The sequence below is a fragment of the Mus caroli genome, unplaced genomic scaffold (assembly GCF_978045245.1).
Source record: "Mus caroli unplaced genomic scaffold, Mus_caroli_1 scaffold_3, whole genome shotgun sequence".
NCBI classification, from domain to species: Eukaryota; Metazoa; Chordata; class Mammalia; order Rodentia; family Muridae; genus Mus; species Mus caroli.
Window position 1 is genome coordinate 69,774,488 of NW_028227258.1, and position 22,757 is coordinate 69,797,244.

The 22,757-nt window shown below is 38.8% G+C and overlaps 1 protein-coding gene across 1 annotated transcript; it reads right to left on the minus strand.

Annotated features, from left to right (window-relative positions):
• Positions 1-12,794: 12,794 nt before the first annotated feature.
• LOC110287918 (small proline-rich protein 2A3) lies at positions 12,795-13,046 on the minus strand. The gene has a single exon (XM_085835325.1). The coding sequence runs from the start codon at positions 13,044-13,046 to the stop codon at positions 12,795-12,797; it is 252 nt and encodes an 83-aa protein (XP_085691451.1).
• Between the last annotated feature and the right edge of the window lie 9,711 nt (positions 13,047-22,757).

Genomic DNA, 22,757 nt, shown 5'->3' on the forward strand with positions numbered 1-22,757 from the left:
TTCCACCTATAGGGTTGCAGTTCTCTTTAGTTCATTGGGTGCTTTCTCTAGCTCCTCCATTGGGGGCCCTGTGATCCATTCAATAGCTGACTGTGAGCATCCACTTCTGTGTTTGCTAGGACCCAACATAGTCTCACAAGAGACAGCTATATCTGGGTCCTTTCAGCAAAATCTTGCTAGTGTATACAATGGTGTCAGCATTTGGAAGCTGATCATGAGATGGATCCCTGGATATGGCAATCACTAGATGGCCCATCCTTTCGTCACAGCTCCAAATTTTGTCTCTGTAACTCCTTTGATGGGTGTTTGGTTCCCAATTCTAAGAAGGGGCAGAGTGTCCACATTTTGGTCTTCGTTCTTCTTGAGTTTCATGCTTTTACCAAATTGTATCTTATATCTTGGGTATCCTAAGTTTCTGAGCTAATATCCACTTATCAGTGAATACATATTGTGTGAGTTCCTTTGTGATTGGGTTACCTCACTCAGGATGATGCCCTCCAGGTCCATCCATTTGCCTAGGAATTTCATAAATTCATTCTTTTTAATAGCTGAGTAGTACTCCATTGTGTAAATGTACCACATTTTCTGTATCCATTCCTCTGTTGAGCGGCATCTGGGTTCTTTCCAGCTCTGGCTATTATAAATAAGACTGCTATGAACATAGTGAAGCATGTGTCCTTCTTACCGGTTGGGACATCTTCTGGATATATCCCCAGGAGAGGTGTTGCTGGATCCTTCGGTAGTAGTATGTCCAATTTTCTTTTCTGTTTTTTTTTTACATTTTTTAATTAGGTATTTTCCTCGTTTATATTTTCAATGCTATCCCAAAAGTTCCCCATAACCACCCCCCAAATCCCCTACCCACCCACTCCCCCTTTATGGCCCTGGGGTTCCCCTGTTCTGGGGCATATAAAGTTTGCAAGTCCAATGGGCCTCTCTTTCCAGAGATGGCCGACTGGGCCATCTTTTGATACATATGCAGCTAGAGACAAGAGCTCCCGGGTACTGGTTAGTTCATATTGTTGTTCCACTTATAGGGTTGCAGTTCCCTTTAGCTCCTTGGGTAATTTCTCTAGGTCCTCCATTGGGGGTCTTGTGATCCATCCAATAGCAGACTGTGATCATCCACTTCTGTGTTTGCTAGGCCCTGGCATAGTCTCACAAGAGACAGCTATATCTGGGTCCTTTCAGCAAAATCTTGCTAGTATATGCAATGGTGTCAGCGTTTGGAAGCTGATTATGGGATGGATCCCTGCATATGGCAATCACTAGATGGTCCATCCTTTCGTCACAGCTCCAAATTTTGTCTCTGTAACTCCTTCCATGGATGTTTTGTTCCCCTTTCTAAGAAGGGTCAAAGTGTCCACACTTTGGTCTTCGTTCTTCTTGAATTTCATGTGTTTATGTCCAATTTTCTGAGGAACCGCCAGACGATTTCCAGAGTGGTTGTACAAGCTTGCAATCCCACCAACAATGGAGGAGTGTTCCTCTTTCTCCACATCCTTGCCAGCATCTGCTGTCACCTGAATTTTTCATCCTAGCCATTCTGACTGGTGTGAGATGGAATCTCAGGGTTGTTTTGATTTGCATTTCCCTGATGATTAAGGATGTTGAATATTTTTTTCTGGTGCTTCTCTGCCATTCAGTATTCCTCAGGTGAGAATTCTTTGTTCAGTTCTGAGCCCAATTTTTAATGAGGTTATTTGATTTTATGGAGTCCACCTTCTTGAGTTCTAATATATATTGGATATTAGTCTCCTATCTGATTTGGGATAGGTAAAGATCCTTTCCCAAACTTTTGGTGGTCTTTTTGTCTTATTGACAGTGTCTTTTGCCTTGCAGAAGTTTTGCAATTTTATGAGGACCCATTTATTGATTCTAGATCTTACAGCACAAGCCATTGCTGTTCTATTCAGGAATTTTTCCCCTGTACCCATATCTTCGAGGCTTTTCCCTACTTTCTCCTCTATAAGTTTCAGTGTCTCTGATTTTATGTGGATTTCCTCAATCCACTTAGATTTGACCTTAGTACAAGGAGAGAGAAATGGATCAATTTGCAATCTTCTACATGATAACAGCCAGTTGTGCCAGCACCATTTGTTGAAAATGCTGTCTTTTTTCTACTGGATGGTTTTTGCTCCCTTGTCAAAGATCAAGTGACCATAGGTGTGTGGGTTCATCTCTGGGTCTTCAATTCTTTTCCATTGGTCTACTTGTCTGTCACTATACCAGTACCATGCAGTTTTTATCACAATTTCTCTGTAGTACAGCTTTAGGTTGGGCATGGTGATTCCACCAGAAGTTCTTTTATCCCTGAGAAGAGTTTTTGCTATCCTAGGTTTTTTGTTATTCCAGATGAATCTGCCAATTGACCTTTCTAATTCGTTGAAGAATTGAGTTGGAATTTTGACGGGGATTTCAGTGAATCTGTAGATTGCTTTTGGCAAGATAGCCATTTTACTACCTCCCAATCCATGAGCATGGGAGATCTTTCCATCTTCTGAGATCTTCTTTATTTTCTTTCTTCAGAGATATGAAGTTCTTATCATAAAGATCTTTCACTTCCTTAGTTATGTCACGCCAAGGTATTTTATATTATTTGTGACTATTGAGAAGGGTGTTGTTTCACTAATTTCTTCCTCAGCCTGTTTATCCTTTGTGTACAGAAATGCCATTGACTTGTTTGAGTTAATTTTATATCCAGCTACTTCATTGAAGCTCTTGATCAGGCTTAGGAGTTCTGTGGAGGAATTTTTAGGGTGACTTATATATACTATCATATCATCTGCAAAAAGTGATATTTTGACTTCTTCCTTTCCAATTTGTATCCCCTTGATCTCCTTTTGTTGTCTAATTGCTCTGGCTAGGACTTCAAGTACAATGTTGAATAGGTAGGGAGAGAGTGGATAGCCTTGTCTAGTCCCTGATTTTAGTGGGATTGCTTCCAGCTTCTCACCATTTACTTTGATGTTGGCTACTGGTTTGCTGTAGATTGCTTTTATCATGTTTAGGTATGTGCCTTGAATTCCTGATCATTGCAAGACTTTTATCATGAATGGGTGTTGGATTTTGTCAAAAGCTTTCTCAGCATCTAATGAGATGATCATGTGGTTTTTGTCTTTGAGTTTGTTTATATACTGGATTACGTTGATTGATTTCATTATATTGAACCATCCCTGCATCCCTGGGATGAAACCTACTTGGTCAGGATGGATGATTGTTTTGATGTGTTCTTGGATTCGGTTAGCAAGAACTTTATTGAGGATTTTTGCATCAATATTCATAAGGGATATTGGTCTGAAGTTTTCTATCTTTGTTGGGTCTTTTTGTGGTTTAGGTATCAGAGTAATTGTGGCTTCATAGAATGAGTTGGGTAGAGTTCCTTCTACTTCTATTTTGTGGAGTAGTTTGTGAAGAACTGGGATTAGATCTTCTTTGGAGGTCTGATACAACTCTGCACTAAACCCATCTGGTCCTGGCCTTTTTTTTTTTTTTGGTTGGGAGACTATTAATAACTGCTTCTATTTCTTTGGGGGATATAGGGCTGTTTAGATAATTAACCTGATCTTGATTCAACTTTGGTACCTGGTATCTGTCTAGAAACTTCTCCATTTCATCCAGGTTCTCCAGTTTTGTTGAGTATAGCCTTTTGAAGAAGTCTGATAGTGTTTTGGATTTCTTCAGGATCTGTTGTTATGTCTCCCTTTTCATTTCTGATTTTGTTAATTAGAATGCTTTCCCTGTGCCCTCTAGTGAGTCTGGCTAAGGGTTTGTCTATCTTGTTGATTTTCTCAAAGAACCAGCTCCTCGATTGGTTGATTCTTTGAATTGTTCTTCTTGTTTCCACTTGGTTGATTTCACCCCTGAGTTTGATTATTTCTTGCCGTCTACTCCTCTTGGGTGAAGTTGCTTCCTTTTGTTCTAGAACTTTTAGGTGTGTTGTCAAGCTGCTAATGTGTGCTCTCTCTATTTTCTTTTTGAGGCACTCAGAGCTATGAGTTTTCCTCTTAGAAATGCTTTCATTGTGTCCCATAAGTTTGGGTATGTTATGGCTTCATTTTCATTGAACTCTAAAAAGTCCTTAATTTCTTTCTTTATTTCTTCCTTAACCAAGGTATCATTGAGAAGAATGTTGTTCAGTTTCCACGTGAATGTTGGCTTTCTATTATTTATTTTGTTATTGAAGATCAGCCTTAGTCCATGGTGATCTGATAAGATGCATGGAACAATTTCAATATTTTTGTTTCTGTTGAGGCTTGTTTTGTGACCAATTATGTGGTCAATTTTGGAGAAGGTACCATGAGGTGCTGAGAAGAAGGTATATCCTTTTGTTTTAGGATAAAATGTTCTGTAGATATCTGTCAGATCCATTTTTTTCATAACTTCTGTTAGTTTCACTGTGTCCCTGTTTAGTTTCTGTTTCCATGATCTGTCCATTGATGAAAGTGGTGTGTTGAAGTCTCCCACTACTATTGTGTGAGGTGCAATGTGTGCTGTGAACTTTACTAAAGTGTCTTTAATGAATGTGGCTGCCCTTTCATTTGGAGCATAGATATTCAGAATTGAGAGTTCCTCTTGGAGGATTTTACCTTTGATGAGTATGAAGTGCCCCTCCTTTTTTTTTTTTTTTGATAACTTTGGGTTGGAAGTTGATTTTATTTGATATTAGAATGGCTACTCCAGCTTGTTTCTTCAGACCATTTGCTTGGAAAATTGTTTTCCAGCCTTTCATTCTGAGGTAGTTTCTATCTTTTTCTCTGAGATGAATTTCCTGTAAGCAACAAAATGTTGGGTCTTGTTTGTGTAGCCAGTTTGTTAGTCTATGTCTTTTAGTGGTGATTTGAGTCCATTGATATTAAGAGATATTAAGGAAAAGTAATTGTTGCTTCCTGTTATTTTTGTTGTTAAAGTTGGCATTCTGTTCTTGTGGCTGTCTTCGACAAAAATTTTTTAATCAATATCAGATAATTATATGGTTTTTAAAGACTGTTGAAAATTTCTGAATTTTTACTTAATACCATCAAATATTCAATTAGTAATTACATATATTTCAGCATTATAACAATTTTATTTTCTAGTGTATATTTAAATGGATAGAAATTATACATAGCAATTTTCTAAAAGTTGCTTCTGGTTTCAAGTTTTTGTCCTAAATACTCTCGTTGTCAAAATCCATCAACAGATGACTTGGTTAAAAAATCATATAAATAGGTACTACTATGGTTGAATTAAGAAAGACAGAAAGAAGCTGAGGAGAAGGGCTACCCTGCAGAAAGACCAGTAGTCTCAATTAAACTGGACCTTTGAGATTGATCAAACAGTGGGCCACAAAACAGGCAGCATACACCAGCTGATGGCCACCAACACATATACAGCAGAGGACTGCCAGGTCTGTGTTCAATGAGAAATTATGTACTTAACCCTCAAGAGACTTGAGGCCCCAGGGAGTTTAGAGGTCACGGGGGGGGTGGAGCGTGGCAGTCGGGGGAGAGGGGGTGTGATGGGCATAACCTCATGGAGACAGGGGGTAGGGAGGTTATAAGGGATGTGGAACAGTTGGAGGGTGGACCAGGGTGGGGGGATAAAATCTGGAGAGTAAAAAAATAAATAATTAAAAAGAAAAATTGCTACAGTGTAATATAAATTATTATCTATGCTTTCTGTCATGGTTTGAGATGTGAATTCTCAGCTATTGCTTCAGTGGTCTGTCACCTGCAACCTCTGAACTGCTATCATGAATTCAAGAACTCTGGAAGCATTAGCCTCAAATAAATTCTTTCCCCTCCAAATAAATAAATAAATAAATAAACAAATAAATAGAAAACATCTCTTAATATTGTATGGCATGTAAAAGAAACTAATTTGTAAGAATGGTAGATAAAAAAACGGAATATTATTTAATTTAGCTAGGAAGAGGAAATCAAATACTATTTGATTTCAATTATATTTCATCTATCTGAAGTTGATATCACAAAGGTTTATACAATGAGCTTTGTTTCCATGGGAACATTATGGGTGAGAGAAGGATGTGAAAAGTTTTCTGAACTAAACTTCAATCAATTCAAGCATGAGTTCAATGAAGTATTCTATATTTTAAAATATCTACCCAATATAATTTTGTTTTCACCATAAATGATGATAAATGATCTAGGTATAAAATGTTAATCTGAATCATTGTACCCCTCATTATATATACTATATTGAAATACATTAAAAATGTAAAAGAAATCTCCAATTAGACTATGCCGGGTCCTAGCAAACACAGAAGTGGATGCTCACAGTCAGCTATTGGATGGATCACAGGGCCCCCAATGGAGGAGCTACAGAAAGTACCCAAGGAGCTAAAGTGATCTGCAACCCTATAGGTGAAACAACATTATGAATTAACCACTAACCCGGAGCTCTTGACTGTAGCTGCATATGTATCAAAAGATGGCCTAGTAGGCCATCACTGAAAAGAGAGGCCCATTGGACTTGCAAACTTTATATGCTCCAATACAGGGGAATGCCAGGGCCAAAAAGTGGGAGTGGCTGGTAGGGGAATGGAGGGGGGGGAGGGTATGGGGAACTTTTGGGAGAGCATTGAAAATGTAAATGAGGAAAATGCCTAATAATAATTATTAACAAAAACAAAAAAAGAAATCTCCAATTAAAAGTAATTTGATACTATAAGAGACCCTTATCACAATGACAGACACAGATAGAAGTTGTAAAAACCCATGGGGATTGAGCAATTTCCTTGTAAATGATTATAAAATCAAACAATATATAAATCTAAAAGTTCTTAGTATTGAAACTATCAGAACACAGGATTTAAAGCAAAGGCAGTTATAACATATTTATAGGTATGGATGCCTACAACATCTAATATGGGAATAATATCAAAAATTACCAAAGAACTCAGAGGTAGAAAGAAAGACACACACATATACAGAAAGAGAGAGAGAGAGAGAGACAGAGACAGAGACAGAGACAGAGACAGAGACAGAGACAGAGACAGAGAGATAGATGTTTGGACAAATGTTCCAGTGGTTAAGTTTTTATAAACAATTAACTTCTCTTAAGGGACTGAAGATAACTACCCAACATGCACATCTACCAAATCACATCTGCCTGTACCTCCATCCCCAGTGCATCTGATACCCTCTTCTGAGACCTCAAGCATTGCCTAAACCACATACAGACACATATATAGACACATAATTAATGGAATAAAGTGGAGATGACTCCAGTGAGAGAAGTAGTAGGGAGGACAATACAGAAAGAGAAGAAAAGACAAGGGACAAATAATATTAAAGTGGTTTGTTAAAGCCCCAACAAATCACATTATTTTGTATTAATATAAAATTTATTAAATTTAATTTATCATACAATAAGGACATAGGACTCACATGATCCAGCTGGTGTGGCGCTGAACATCTCTTCCTTGAAGTCTACATTTCATGGTTCTAGAAAATATCATATATTTTGCCAAGTCCCATATACCTGGACCATCTAGGAACACAAAAATCACAAGCATGGAAATACATGCATAAGAATATCCTAAGTCGAATTCATATGTTGAGGACAATCAATAACAGTCTAATTTGATGAAGTTCCCACTTAGGAGAAATGGATACCTAGCTGATCCTAAATCTTAGCCAGTACCTGTGGCTTATGGGGTAATTTTTGTAAGGAAAACAGAGTGTGGAAATCTCAGGCACAGTGGATATATACACACCCCAACTTCTGCATCTGTAACTCAGAAAACATTTTTGGTAAGAACCAGAATATTGGAGAGGGGGTGTAAAACCGTCTCTAGTGGAAATGGATGCATACACAAGCCCGGAACAATAGCAGTATCAAAGACATATTAAAGGAACAAAAATCACACAGGGTTCTACTTCTAGACAGGGAAGTATGGGAAAGTAATGACTCTAGCAAAAGGACATTGGTCCCTTCTTTGGATGAACATGGTCAGCCTTAAAAGTAGTGAACTCAGAAATTTGTATTTATATATTTGTATGCACATGTGTGCAACACAAAATAACAGTAAGAAAAGGAGGCTAGCAACATGAGTGTGGGGACACTTGGGAAGTGTTCAGGGGATCCTAGTCAGAAGAGACTGGAAGGAATAAAGATGGGGCTAAAGTTATGTAAGGTTTTTTTTTCAATTAAAATCATTATTTAAATTTTAAAATATAATTTAAATTTAAAATTAAAGCAAAGAAGTGGCAGCATAAATTGGGCAACTTTAATTTGTAAAATAATCATATCATTATGTAAAATTTAATAAACCACTGAAAGACATGACGGAGTATACTGAGGGAATGAGTTATAAGAACAGGCTAATTTACTTAAGAAATATTTTTAAAGATTTTTTTTCTTTTTACATATTTATTAGATATTTTCTTCATTTACATTTCAAATGCTATCCCAAAAGTTCCCTATAACCCCCCCGGTCCCCTACCCACACACTCCCATTTCTTGGCCCTGGTGTTCCCCTGTACAGGGGCATATAAAGTTTGCCTCTCTTCCCAATGATGGCAAAATAGGCCACCTTCTGATACATATACAGCTAGAGACACGAGCTCTGAGGAGTACTGATTAGTTAATATTGTAGTTCCACCTATTGGGTTGCAGAACCCTTCACCTCCTTGGGTACTTTCTCTAGCTCCTCCATTGAGGGCCCTGTGTTCCATCCAATAGCTGACTGTGCACATCCACTTCTGTATTTACCAGGCACTGGCATGGCCTCACAAGAGATAGCTGTATCAGGGTCCTTTCAGCAAAATCTTGCTGGCATATGCAATAGTGTCTGCATTAGGTGGCTGATTATGGGATGGATCCCCGGGTGGGACAGTCTCTGGACGGTCAATCCTTTTGTCTTAGCTCCAAACTTTGTCACTGTAACTCCTTCCATTGGCGTTTGGTTCCCAATTCTAAGAAGGGACAAAGTGTCCACACTTTGGTCTTCATTCTTCTTGAGTTTCATGTGTTTTGCAATTGTATCTTGTATCTTGGGTATTCTAAGTTTCTGGGCTAATATCCACTTATCAGTGAGTGCATATCATGTGAGTTCTTTTGTGATTGGGTTACCTCACTTAGGATGATACCCTCCAAATCCTTCCATTTGCCTAGGAATTTCATATGCATTGTTTTTAATAGCTGAGTAGTATTCTGTTGTGTAAATGTGCCACATTTTCTGTACCCATTCCTCTATTGAGGGACATCTGGGTTCTTTCCAGCTTCTGGCTATTATAAATAAGGCTGCTATGAACATAGTGGAGCACGTGTCCTTATTACAAGTTGGAACATCTTCTGGATATATGCCCAGGAGAGGATCCTCCAGTAGTACTATGTCCAATTTTCTGAGGAACCGCCAGACTGATTTCCAGAGTGGTTGTACAAGCTTGCAATCCCACCAACAATGGGGGAGTGTTCCTCTTTCTCCACAGAGGATGATGTTTTTATTTCCCAATTCTTTTGCCTTATAATCCTAAAACCAAGGATTCAGGCTGTTTAGCATTGTTTTCTTACCTTACAATCTAACCTGTGCCCTTGCTTTGAAAATACACTACAGATTCTAAACAATTTGATTACAAAGAAAAACTGAAGCACCTAAGCCTTTTCAGATTAAAGTTTACCTTAATAACTTTATCCTGATCTGTTTTGAGAAAGCATAAGTATACCTGTCATTGCTGTCATGAAGGTGAATATTTAGGATTGCTTTATCTGTAATAATGGGAGAAAGCCACATTACAGTAAAATCGTTCTAGTTTCAGCCTACTGCAACTGTCCAAGCAGTTTATGTGGATCAGTGGGATAGTCTCTTTAAACATCTGGTCCACTTGTTTCAAGGCCTTGGTCTTGTTCTTTTTCTAATGAATTATAACTTGACCAGGAGATGGAATTTGACCTCATCCTGGGGACAACAAACTAAGAAAGTTCTGCTGAGAGCTTTGGTTCTGTGTATAATTTTGATATCTGAGGTAAAATAGCAAAATAAATTGTTTCCCAAAAGAGTGATAGCAAGTGCATGCTAAAAAGTGCCCTCACTGCCTGACATTCCCATCAAATTCCAAGCAAGTCTGCAATAAAAATGACTGATTTGTATTCCTTCCTATCCTCATGCTTTATTCTCCCTTCTCACTCAGACCATCTGGTAGGTTTCTACAGTCAATACCCTGCACAGTGACTGTGAAAGGATTATTGCCTTTGAGGAAAGAAAATCAATTATCAGTTCTGTTTTCTCTTTTTGTTACAGTGAAGATGGCTCTGCTCCATTAAAGAATGTGTAGTAGCCTTCATTACATTAAACATTTTATAAGTCTTAAACTGTAATACCCTATTCTCTTCCTGTTCTATTTTTCTCTTTTGTTCCTTCTGTACGCTGATGTGCAATATTTATTTATTTATTTATTTATTTATTACGTATTTTCCTCAATTACATTTCCAATGCTATCCCAAAAGTCCCCCATACCCTCCCCCCCCCACTCCCCTACCCACCCATTCCCACTTTTTGGCCCTGGCGTTCCCCTGTACTGGGGCATATAAAGTTTGCATGTCCAATGGGCCTCTCTTTCCAGTGATGGCCTACTAGGCCATCTTTTGATACATATGCAGCTAGAGTCAAGAGCTCCTGGTTACTGGTTAGTTCATAATGTTGTTGTACCTACAGGGTTGCAGATCTCTTTAGCTCCTTGGATACTTTCTCTAGCTCCTCCATTGGGGGCACTGTGATCCATCCAATAGCTGACTGTGAGCATCCACTTATGTGTTTGCTAGGCCCAGGCCTAGTCTCACAAGAGACAGCTATATCAGGGTCCTTTCAGCAAATGCTTGCTAGTGTATGCAATGGTGTCATCCTTTGAAGGCTAATTATGGGATAGATCCCTGGATAAGTCTTTTTAAAGATGAGGTTTTTGCCTAAATTTCTGCCAGGCTCTCATCAGTGCCAAAGCTCAGTTCAAGATTCCATTGTAATGTAAAGCCAGTCATTCCTTGACTTCAGAAATTTGATCAAGGTGTTTCTTTGGGAATCCACAGTAACTTCTTAACTCTGCTATGTCTTTAGCTGCCATTAAACATGTTATTCTGTAAAGACTGGCTTCCAGAAGCTAAGAATGAATGTACAGAATTTTGTGAGATGTCAAAGTAGCAAGAATACCTATGGAAAAGGCATTAGGACCTCTCAAAAAGCTTTTCTCCCCATTTCTTCAATCAAATCTTATAGGATTTTAGCAATTTAAGGATTTCTGTCATCTCACGAGATTTCATAAGTACCACAAAACCCTCTTTCTTTAGTATCAAAAAGAAATGTAGTAAATTAATGAAGAAAGAAGGCATTGGGGAAGAATAATGTACTTTTAAAATATTATTTGCTGAGTAATTATGAGAAAGTGACACAGGGGTATTGCTGATAATGATGGAGAGCTGCTTCTGCTAGTGCATGGACAATCACTGAACTCTATAGAATGCTTTGGGGTCTGACAGTAAGTATACCATAGGTGACAATTCAAATGTATACTAAAGATGAAAATTAGTAATTAATTGTGTGAGCTCTGTGACTCATTGCTCCAAGGTATGCTAATCATAAAACAGATAGACACATTCCTCCACCCACCTGCTTCCTGGATTCAAAGAGTGTTCATTCAAAGAAAGTCACCCTGACCATTGCCAGAACCCGCTATGCAAATGTGCTATTGTAAGGGGCTCTTAGAAATTGTCTTGACGGATAACATGTACAATTACCAGGTATTCCTTGCGACTCTTGTGACTTTGCACTTCCTTGGGACTCTTAACTGGTATTTTTGGTATTTTCCAACAACGCCCTCCCCACTTCCTTGAGTTGTGGTTTCTCCCTTTAAATACCCCCTTATCCAGCTACTCGGGGCGCAACAGTCCTCTACCCCTGCGTGGTATATGACAGTGGGCCCAAGAGAGCTCTTGAATAAAAGTCCTCTTGCAGTTTACAGCAAGACCATTTCTTGTGTGATTTGGGGTGTCGCCTCTCCTGAGTCAGAACGTGAGGGAGTCCTCACGTTGTGGGTCTTTCAATTGTAGACAAATAGGTGGCTGACTGATGATAGTGTTTTACCTTATATTTAAAATGATAATATTTCAAGAAGTTAAGAAATTTGGTCTTCAAAACAATGAAATCTTTATATGGTCAAAACATAACTTTGAAATTAGATTGAACTGGGGGAAGGAGATGGTGGTACAGGGGGTTTGCAAGGGGAAACCAGGCAGGGGGAAAATATTTGAAATATAAAAAAATCACCTAACCAATGGAAAGGAAAAGGTTGAATTGGTCTTTGATGTGACTACATTTAGGAAACATTTAATTAAAATTTAAACTCTCTCCCACAGGATAGAAAAAAACCAAAATAATAATACAATATTAGGCAGTTTTGTAAGAAAAAAAGTATTTATTAGACCATCACCAAAGGGGTCCTTTTTCAGGAAATGAAACAGCAGTGACCATTGCCCTGATCAGGTAACAGGCAGGTTGAGAAGGCTCCTCTGAAAGCACAGAGTAGACACCTGTTGTGCTTCCTTGGTGCACTAAAACAGGAGAAAAGATCATTCTCAGCAGCCCCAGGAAAGCAGCAGATCAGCCTGAGAAACATGACTTCTCTGTGAGGAGACATCATAAGCACAAGGAGGATGAAGGGTGGAGAAGATTCTTCTGCATCCAGGACAGGCTTTCAAAGGAGGATGAAAGTGTTGCTATGGAGTCGGTGAGCCGGTGAGACAGATTTCTTTCACTTCCCCTGGACCTGATGACTGGGAGGCCCTCACTTGTTGGGTGGTCACTTCTGCTGGCATGGTGGAAATTGCACAGGAGGGCATGTTGACTGCCAGGGCTTGGGGGGGCATTGCTCATAGCACACTACAGGACGACAAGGCCCAGACCACACTGAAGGAAGACAGGGGTCATAGCACACTATAGGACGACAAGGCCCAGGCCACACTTGGGGAGGACAAGGGTCAGGGCACTTCAGGGGTGGGCACACAGGAGGAGGCTGGCACGGCTGATTGCATTGCGGCTGGTAGTAAGACATTGTACTGGAGTCTCAGAATCTGAAAGATATTACATGAGAGTTTTCAAAAGAGGTGATCCCTATGGAGAAACTAGGCTTTTGGGACTGTAGAACCCTGTGTACCTATGTGTGCATGCAAATTTCCCACACTGATTTTAGGAGGTCCTGGATTGCCTCTTTTACTTACACATTTTTTTCCATCAGCTTCAGCAAACCTTTTTTTGAAAATCTCATGTCATTTTCCCTAAGAATCTATTTCTGTTTCAAAACAATGGAAAATACTATTTATGTGAACAGAATATCCTCATAACCTTGACATTCTTTTAGAAAGTACCCATCAAATGCTAGGATATTCCAGGTGGAATGATGGACAATACAAACAGCTGTTGAGAGAATAGGTGGGATTCTCATCAGCTTGTGGCATAAGCCTTTGAAAGGGATTAACCATATCCATCAAGATATGATAAAAGGAAAACACAAATTTTGTTTTGTTTTCCTCTCAAATCACAACTTTCTCAATTATTTTGCTTTTCCATGGATATCAAATTATAGCTCAAACAAAAGCAAAAGCATGCTTGCACAGCACATCATATCCTCCATTCCTAAAGTTGCACCTTCTAAGTTATACTCATCCCTTGATCAATTTGGACCCACTGAACTTACTGTGCTCATGAGAGTACCCAAAAAAGCAGACCCTTTCAAGAACTTAAGAAATCAGACTCACCAGGTTCTCCAGTGCAGACAAATGCTTGGGTACCAGGAATACTGAAGTCAAGCACTGAGACTCTTTTTTATAGGATTGCCTGCCTCACCCCGTAGGGAGTGGATTTCCCTGTAATGGGCTGGTCCAGGAAGTTCCTAACATAAGTGCAAATTCATCCATAACTGACTGTACAGAGACTCTACCAAATAGAAAATATCCCACCCTTGGCTATCATTACTAGGTTGAGTCTTGTGACTCACAGTCCTTTTCTGTCCTCTTGCTTCCAGTCATTGTGGTACTTGGAGCTTTTCCAATTGTTTGATAAATCTCTTTCTTGACTGGCACCATAAGCCTTTTTTCATGAGAGCCTCTATTTGTCTTAAATTCAAGGTTTTGCATTATTTGTCCCTCTTTAGTTCATCCTTACTTTGTTGATAGTGTTTAAAGCCATTTACACTTTTCTTTTTCAGAAGTGGAGGGGTATTTTCCTCATACATTTACAAGTTTGTTAGAAAGAAGAGAAGCAAAAGATAACAAGTGCCCCCTTAGTAAGCCATGGGGCTAGGGGCTTCTATTTACTATAGATATTATTCCATAAATATGGTGAAATAATACCCCTGTGCTAACATCACTGGGCTACCTGTGACCATACTCAGCATAGTTTCCCCCTTCATCTTTCTTTTCTTTGGATAATGTCAAATTTGACCTACATTCTTTGCCTTTTTGAATCAATCATATTCCCTGTAAAAATGATGCTACTCTCCCTGGACAGATTGTGGTGGCAGAGTGGCATCCAGTCTCCTCAGTGCCTTTTTTTCTTTGCTTCCCTTCAATTATCATTCAATGGAAACAGGGAAAAGAGAACAAATATCCTGAGAATTAATTAGAAATTTATTTAGCAGACCTCATTGGGTGTTCCCCTTGGGACTCCCTAGGGTGCAGAACAAGAAACCATCACATATAAATAATATAATAAGAGTAAAGTAGATGGGTTGATCAGATCATTAAAAGTCTGAAATCTCAGGCAGGGAGATATAAAGTTAGTTCAGACTCATACATTGGATTTTATTTATTAGCTATCTATATAGATTTAATAACCAACAGACAGTATTTCAAAACTCTTCCTGTAGACATTGTTTGTTCCTTTTTTTCTACAAGTTCTTTAACCTGTTCACCCCTCTACCGTCTTCTCCTACATATGCCAAATTTCCAAGAGAAGATGCAGCACTGTTCCCTCTTAAGACAAATTCTAGCATTCATTAGTCACAGAAAATACTATCAGTGCATTTACAGACTCTTCCCATCCCTGTCCCTTTACTATTTCATTCAATCAGTAGGGCTGTCTGTGTGTTCAACATTTAATATATATATATATATATATATATATATATATAGAGAGAGAGAGAGAGAGAGAGAGAGAGAGAGAAGAAAAGGATGACAAGGAAAATGAAATATTTAAAGTTTCTGAAGCAGCCAGCAGTTGTTCTGGAAAAATACAGGCGTACTCTCTCAACCTCAGCTAAACACTTCAGCTTGTCAGAACTGTCAATGCTGCTGGTAATATGGAAAAGTGTATTCAAAAATGCCACTGTTGTGACTGAGTCACTTCAGGGAAAGTGCCATTATTTTTAGCACTTGAGGCTAAGAGCTGACAAATGATGACATTATTATGAATAATTCTCATTAGCTACTGCATGTACCATAAGGCAAGATCAAGGGTCTTTACACAGTAGATCTTTTATGACTCACTTAGCCACCATTGGATGTCTGCCTTCTGCTCATTCTCCATCATCTTTTCATAATCTTGCTAAGTCACATAAGTTGTATGAGATGTATTGTAGAATTGCTTTTGAATTTATTATTTTTACTGCATTTACATAGTTAGTTGGGTGGGGAGAAGCACATGCCAAGGTGTGAGTGTAGAAGTTAAGAGGTCAATTTGTGGGAGTCAGTTCTTTGCTTCTACCATATGGGTCCCAGCAATCAATCTCAAGTGCTTGGGCCTGGAGGCCCGTACCTCTATTAGTAGAGCCCTGTTACAGGTGATGTAGGTCTAACCACACGCCCTGAAGAACTATAGCAATATGCAAGCTTTTATAAGATTATAGGATTCTAGCCATGGGAAATCATCTTGTGTTGAGTTATCGTTGCAGATTCTACCTGAATCAGATTTTTGAAATATTTACATCAAAACTTCAAAACTCTAAATCAAATGAGGAAAAAAATACAACAACAAAACAAAACAAAACACCAAATACACACACACAAACACACACTAACACACACACACACACACACACACACAGAGAGAGAGAGAGAGAGAGAGAGAGAGAGAGAGAGAGAGAGAGAGAGAGAGAGAGAGAGAGAGAAAGAGAGAGATACACACACAAAACACTGCCATCTATATTCCCAAAATATTGATCAGGTACAGTGCTAAAAGCAGAAGCAGTTATTTGGGGGGAGAGTTGTTTTTGTTTTCCGGGGTTGGGGTCGGGTTTGTTTGTTTGTTTTTTAGGAAAAGAATAAAGAGAACCTGAAATTCTATCCAGCCATGATGCATATTCTTTATCCTGATACTAAGAGGAAATACACTCCTAGGTAATGGAATATCTACCTGAATCATACAAGTCATATAGTGCAGGGTGTGACAGTGCTCCTCCACCTTAGGCCTTAGGAAGCACAGACCTAAAGGTGGTTCTTGTTTGCAGAAGAGCTGTATAACCACTTCTAAAAGGAACTGCTGCTGCATTGATTTCAGGCAGAACAGTAATGAAATATCCAAAGAACACAATTGCAGGGGAGGCTGTGGTTAGGATGAATTATAAGAGAAAAGAATAAATAAAATAAAATATATTGTTTCAGAACCTATGCTTGGAAAAAGCAATTGTTCTTATTTCATGGTTCTGAATGTTGGCAGTACATCCTATGCTATTGATTGAACTTTTTTTCCATCAGTATGAGGCAGAGAGAGCCTTTGCTAGCAGCACAGATGTAGATGCCAAACAGCTGGCATTTGGAGAAAAATGTGGCTCAGGATATGTGGGTGGGTATCCCGGAACTAGTTTATAGAATTACAGAGTTTGGGGGAAAGGTATGAAATCTACACTTATAAGGCATTGAAATATCCAAGCAGGTACTTGGAAGAAATCAAAGAGTTAATTCACACAGCTAAATAAATAGGCTTAAGTGTCTTGGTTTATTGGATGTTCCTCTGCAGTCATTCTCTTTGTTAAGAATGTCTCCTTCCCTTCAGTTGATGGAATATTTATTAAGAGTTGCCATCCAAATGAATGGACCAAGAAAAAAATCATCCTGAGTGAGATTAGACAAAACCTGAGAGAGGTAACTCAGATCCTAAAAGATAATCATGGCATGTTCTCATAAGTTGATATTAGCTATAAAGTAAAGGATAACTATATTACAATCCACAGACTCAAAGAAGCTAAGTAACAAAGAGGTCTCAAAGGAAAATAGAATAGACATTGTCATGGTTAGGGGTCAAAAGGGGTCAAATTGGGGAAGATTAGAAGGAGAGGGTACTGAGAAAGACCACTGGAATTGGGGAGGGGAGAGCATCTCAGGGATGAGATAGAAACACAATGCAATGAAAACTCCTGGAATCTACTAGAGTGAGCCTGAAAGGAAACAAAACTTGAGACCTGTGATTCATGTAATGTATGTCAAACAAGCCCGGGCACACTGGAGTCCTTCTTGAAGCTAGGTCATCAGGTCGTAAAAGATAAGGAAAGGAAAGCAGGAACTGGTTCTATCTTGGCTGACTCATTGACCATCCAGCAGCCTGGTGCCTCCTGCTTGCCCCCCTTTCTATAGAGAGAACAGTTAAAAGCTGAAATATTAACCAGATGCATTGTTGACTCAAAGAAGCCCCAGGCTTTAGAATTGTTATAAGCCCGGGCCTGCATGTACTACTCTGCTGACTCATAATCATGTTGCTGATGTTTGAATGGGAGGATCATGTGTAACCTCGCCAATTCTTCTTAGCCCCTAACCCCTACCCTATTAAAAACCCCGAGTTTTTGAGTCTCAGGGTTGAATCCTCTGTCTCCTGTGTGAGATACTTGCCAACCCAGAGCTCTGCCATTAAAGCTACCTCATGCTTTTACATCAAGGAAGTCTCTCTTGTTTCTCTGGGTAACCCTGAGTCCTGAGACTTGAGTGGGGGGCTCCTTCTTGGGGTCCTACAAGCCTAGCTAAGACTCCTAGCAATGGGTGGGAGGTAGTATGGAGCCAGAACCTGGCCATCTCCTACAACTAGGCAAGACTTCCAGTGGAGGGATTAGAACACCAAATGAGCCACAAAACCTTTCACCTACATTTGTCCTGCCTACAAGATGTGTTAGGTAAAAGTGGCTCAAAAATTGTGGGAGTGGCCAACCAATGACTAATCAAGTTTAATTCCCATGCCAAGAGAGGAAGACCACCCATGACACTGCCTTGAGGTCCAGAACCAACACAGAATTTGAATAGCCCAGATACCTAGGATAGAATCAAATATGACAAGGGGGAAATAAAAGAGAAAGAATTACTAATGATATTCTCCTTTACTCATAGATTGGTGTCTAACCCAATTGTCATCAACGAGATTCCATCCAGCAACTGATGGAATCAGATACAGAGATGCATAGCCAAACATTAGGCAGAGCTCAGGGAATCCCTTGGATAAAGGAGAAGAACTATAGGAGACAGAGGGATCAAGGACAACCCCTCAAAAACCTGATAAAATCAACTAACCAGGGACTAGATAGAATATCTAATAAATAAAATAACTAATCAGAGGCAAATGACCAGATAACAGCTCTGCCCTAATATCCCACCGATCCTTCTTTCCACACAGTTCAAACACTCCATGCCTCTGGAGTCATTAATCTTGAATGATTTACAACAGAATCTCTAACATATTTCACACATTCCTTTCAATGAATCATCTCCAAATTCTCTTCTCTTCCCCAACACTGGTTTCTTACTGTTCCATTCATACTTTTTTGATGATTAATTGAAGCCTTTCATTTTTAGTAATTTAAATAACTTCACTGTTTATGCCTACTTTAAAGAAACCTTTAAATGTATTAATGAAAGCAAGTGTACAAATATGTGCTTTTGTAAGAAACATAACCTATCTCCCACTGCCTGCAGAATGGTAGCAGGAAGAAGGCAATAACATGGACTACTTAGCACAGTGATTCAGGATAATAGCTAGATGTCTACACATCTGCTTCTATTCACTGACTGAAGTAGCTACTGCTGTTTTCTGACTCTTTTTTTGGATCTCCCAGCACAGTTCAGGCTTCAGATGTAATCAGAGATGAGCTGTGCAGATAAATCAATTTGTCTTCAAGTTCAAACTTGAAAAATGAGCATTCCATAACCTCCCATTTTTCTTTCACACCTAAAGGGTCACCTTAGGAAATCACATAAAGAATAAAGGGAAAATGGGAATGCTCTTGTGTCAGCAGTGTTCACTAATCCAGGTCATTCTCCAACGTTGCAAAAGAGTTGCTCATTGAAAATTACCCTATATGGCAAAGATAATTTTCATCCTTTTCTATCATAACCTGAATTTGAACTTCAAAATTGTTACATAATGTATAATGTCAACTAGAACACATAACAGTTTCAGAACTAGTTTTGAAAGAAACTCCAATGTAAACTAGTAAGTGTGTAATGATGTTCACAAAATGCACACATATGAATAGATTGAGGTACAGCTCTAAAACATCTCAAGTCCTATCAGGATTTAATTCTCAATAATTCAGTAACTTACCTACCATGCCACACTTTATCTATGATTCTGTTCCCCTGTACCCTACAATGTCTGAGAACATTCCACTTCCACAGGTAGTGAACTGCAAAATATAGAAAGGGAGTACTTGAATTACCTTGCTTTTATTTTTTAATTTTTAATAATTTTTTATTACATATTTTCCTCAATTACATTTCCAATGCTATCCCAAAAGTCCCCCATATCCTCCCCACCACTTCCCTACCCACCTATTCCCATTTTTTTGGCCCTGGTGTTCCCCTGTACTGGGGCATATAAAGTTTGTGAGTCCAATGGGTCTCTCTTTCCAGTGATGGCCAACTAGGCCATCTTTTGATCCATATGCAACCTTGCTTTTCTTACACCAATCCATCTTTAAGTAATCAAATAGATAACTGGGAAATAGTTGATGTCAAATAAAGCTTTATTTGATTAAAACCTCTTGAGTTATGTAAATTATTTTCCTTTCCTCATGAGTACTATATTTGATTCCATTTGAACTTGATTGATTTGATGTGATCCACAAAACTTTCCCTAGAATATACATTTCCAAACAGAGGAGAAATTTGAACAGGTTGAGACAAAGTCCACACCCGTAGCCTCCACCCTTCTGCTTAGCTCTGAAAAAGGTGAAAGCATTGACACCTGATACCAACCCTTCTCGGGAATCAGTGAGTTATAGATGAGATCACTATTATTCACAATGCCTTATTAACAAGTGCTTTCAAACCATATCATTACCATTAAGTCTAAAACTGGAACATAGCCTGTTAGACACAGCAAGGGCCATCAACTAGGAGAAAGCAACTCTTTGTGTACTCCTGATATGCTAATGACATAAAAGGAACACTCAACTTCCACAATCTAATATGAAAATTTGTAGTTATTTACCTATATCTGGAACACAAACATAGGAAACTCAGTTTTCTGAAGGCATACTTCCAAGTGTTGCTGTCCATGACAATGAAAATGCTGATGTTCTTTCTGGTATAGTGAGTATATGGGGTTATCAAAGGAAAGGTATATTACAGGCTGGATCTTCAGGATCAACAAACTTCTCTTCAGTTACAAAGTCCACCAAGGGGAATCTGATATTAAATGAACACCTTACTGCTGATCACCAAATCAGTGTTTCAAAGTCCTTTAAATGAATGTTGCATATAAACATTACAGATGTTCATTTGAATTTAGCTCACCTACACCTAAAATGTTTTGCCTCTGGTAAACATTTCTAATCCCCTAAGCATCACAACATGCTACTTAGCTCTTTAGTCTTAGCTTGTACCCTACAATTTGATATTTTTAAAGTATATGTATTTGCTTCTATTTTAAATGCAATGAATATTTTCTCTGTATATATACAAATGCACTATATGTGTGCAGTGCCTGCCTGTGAAGGCTAGAAGAGTGTGTCAGACCCTCTGGAAATGGAATTACAGGTAGTTAACTGTCAGCTCCCTAGCATGGATACCTGGATCTGAACCCTGGTCTTTTCCAAGAACAGCAAATGCTTTTAACCACCGAGCCATCTCTCCAGTCTCAAGACAAACATATGATACAGTTGCAAAAATACAAATAAAAGTTAGTATTGTTCAATTGTACAGTTTGCTATATCTTCTGAGTGGTTTGATATTTAGTAAATAAGAGTGAGGGGCAGAGTTTCAAATAAACCAGAAGTAGATTGATTTTCAGATGGAATTATAAACCTGCATTGGGCCCACACCTTTGGGGACCATGGACTATTTCAGTCTTGAATGTTAACTGAGAGGGCAGAAATAAAACAAAGCCAAAAAAATTGCAACCTCCACCTACCAAATACTCCAAATAAGCTCAATCAGGAGTCTCTTGGTCTTTTATTATCTTCATTCCCAAATGCACTAAAGTCCTGGCAAAGCTTAAAGGTTCCATTTCCTGGTTAACAATAGAGATGCAGTCAAGCCCATTTCATTTTCAGTGCATTCTTCACTCCTGGAGAGACTCTTTGTTGCCCAACTTGTCAATAGAAATGTTTGGTCAATGTACTGATGGCTAACCTTGGCTTTGCTTTTTTAGTTTTTGAGACATTGTGTCACTGTCTTGGCTGGTCTGAAATTTGCTATGGAGACAGGGCTGGCCTCAATATCACAGAGATCTGTGCCTCTGATATTAAATGTATGCACTACTATATCTGGTTAACAATTATTATGACATGACTGGTCTGAATAGGATAGAATTCTACCTTACTTCCTGCTACATATACAGCCTCAGACCACAGTAGATATATTTTAGACACTTTCCTCTTAGAGAACAACTTTGGAGTGAGAGGAAAATGTAGGTGGCAGAGGAGCATCACCAATACAGTAGAAAACACATATGCAAAAAACCATAATGCTAGCATCCTCTGTCGGAATGCTCAAAGGAAGTTTGTTCTCCTAAGAAGAGTGTGATGCAAGCCCAACATCATCAGGCCAATCTAGCATTGTTTATGATTTCCCAAACAGTCCATTTGTAGGGAGTGGTGGAAGCCATAAATAGGTGATTTTCTTAGTAATTGTGTATTGTTCACATGGAACAACCTAATTAATGACTCCAAGTTCTCAGAACTGTATAGGCCATGCAGAAGGGTAGCAAAGTTCTCCTCAGGAGTTCACATGTGAGTATTTATGAATGATTGGTTAATTTGTGAAAACACTAACAGATACAGCTTACTCCTTTTTAATGTTTCTCTCGTGAGGTTACTCACCTACAGAGAAGTCCTACCAAGACTAATAGCCACATAGCTAAGAGCGAGTTCTGATTGTTCCCCACCTATACACACTATGATATGCCTAATTAACAAACTGAAGTTCTGGATTGTGGCTTTAGCAATAAAAGAGCCCACTTGACATTATTGTACATGTGTCTGTATGTCTGACCTTATTTCTTCCCCTTGCTGTTCCTACTCAGAATTCCAGGACCCCAGCCACTTGAGGTGTAGCATATATATTTTATTTTTGCTATGAGTGGAAAAATCCCTATAAATTTTCTTGAAACAACCTCAGCCTCCCATGAGAACAACATCACTAACAGTGAAAAGAAAGATTATAGAATGTGATATTTAATCTGTACATGACTACTAGATACTAAAGCCTATACTTAACAGTATAAAGCTAAGTAGTTCTCATGGATCAAACTGTATCAGCCTTAAGCATTTATACTCTGTGTGAAATTTGCTACATATCTTAGGAATAAATGCATCATAAGAATAAAAATGCTGGAGGAAAATTAGCAT

Bases quoted from the DNA above. Each gene is read 5' to 3' on its own strand.
- LOC110287918 (XM_085835325.1), bottom strand. From the start codon at position 13,046: ATGTCTTACTACCAGCCGCAATGCAATCAGCCGTGCCAGCCTCCTCCT.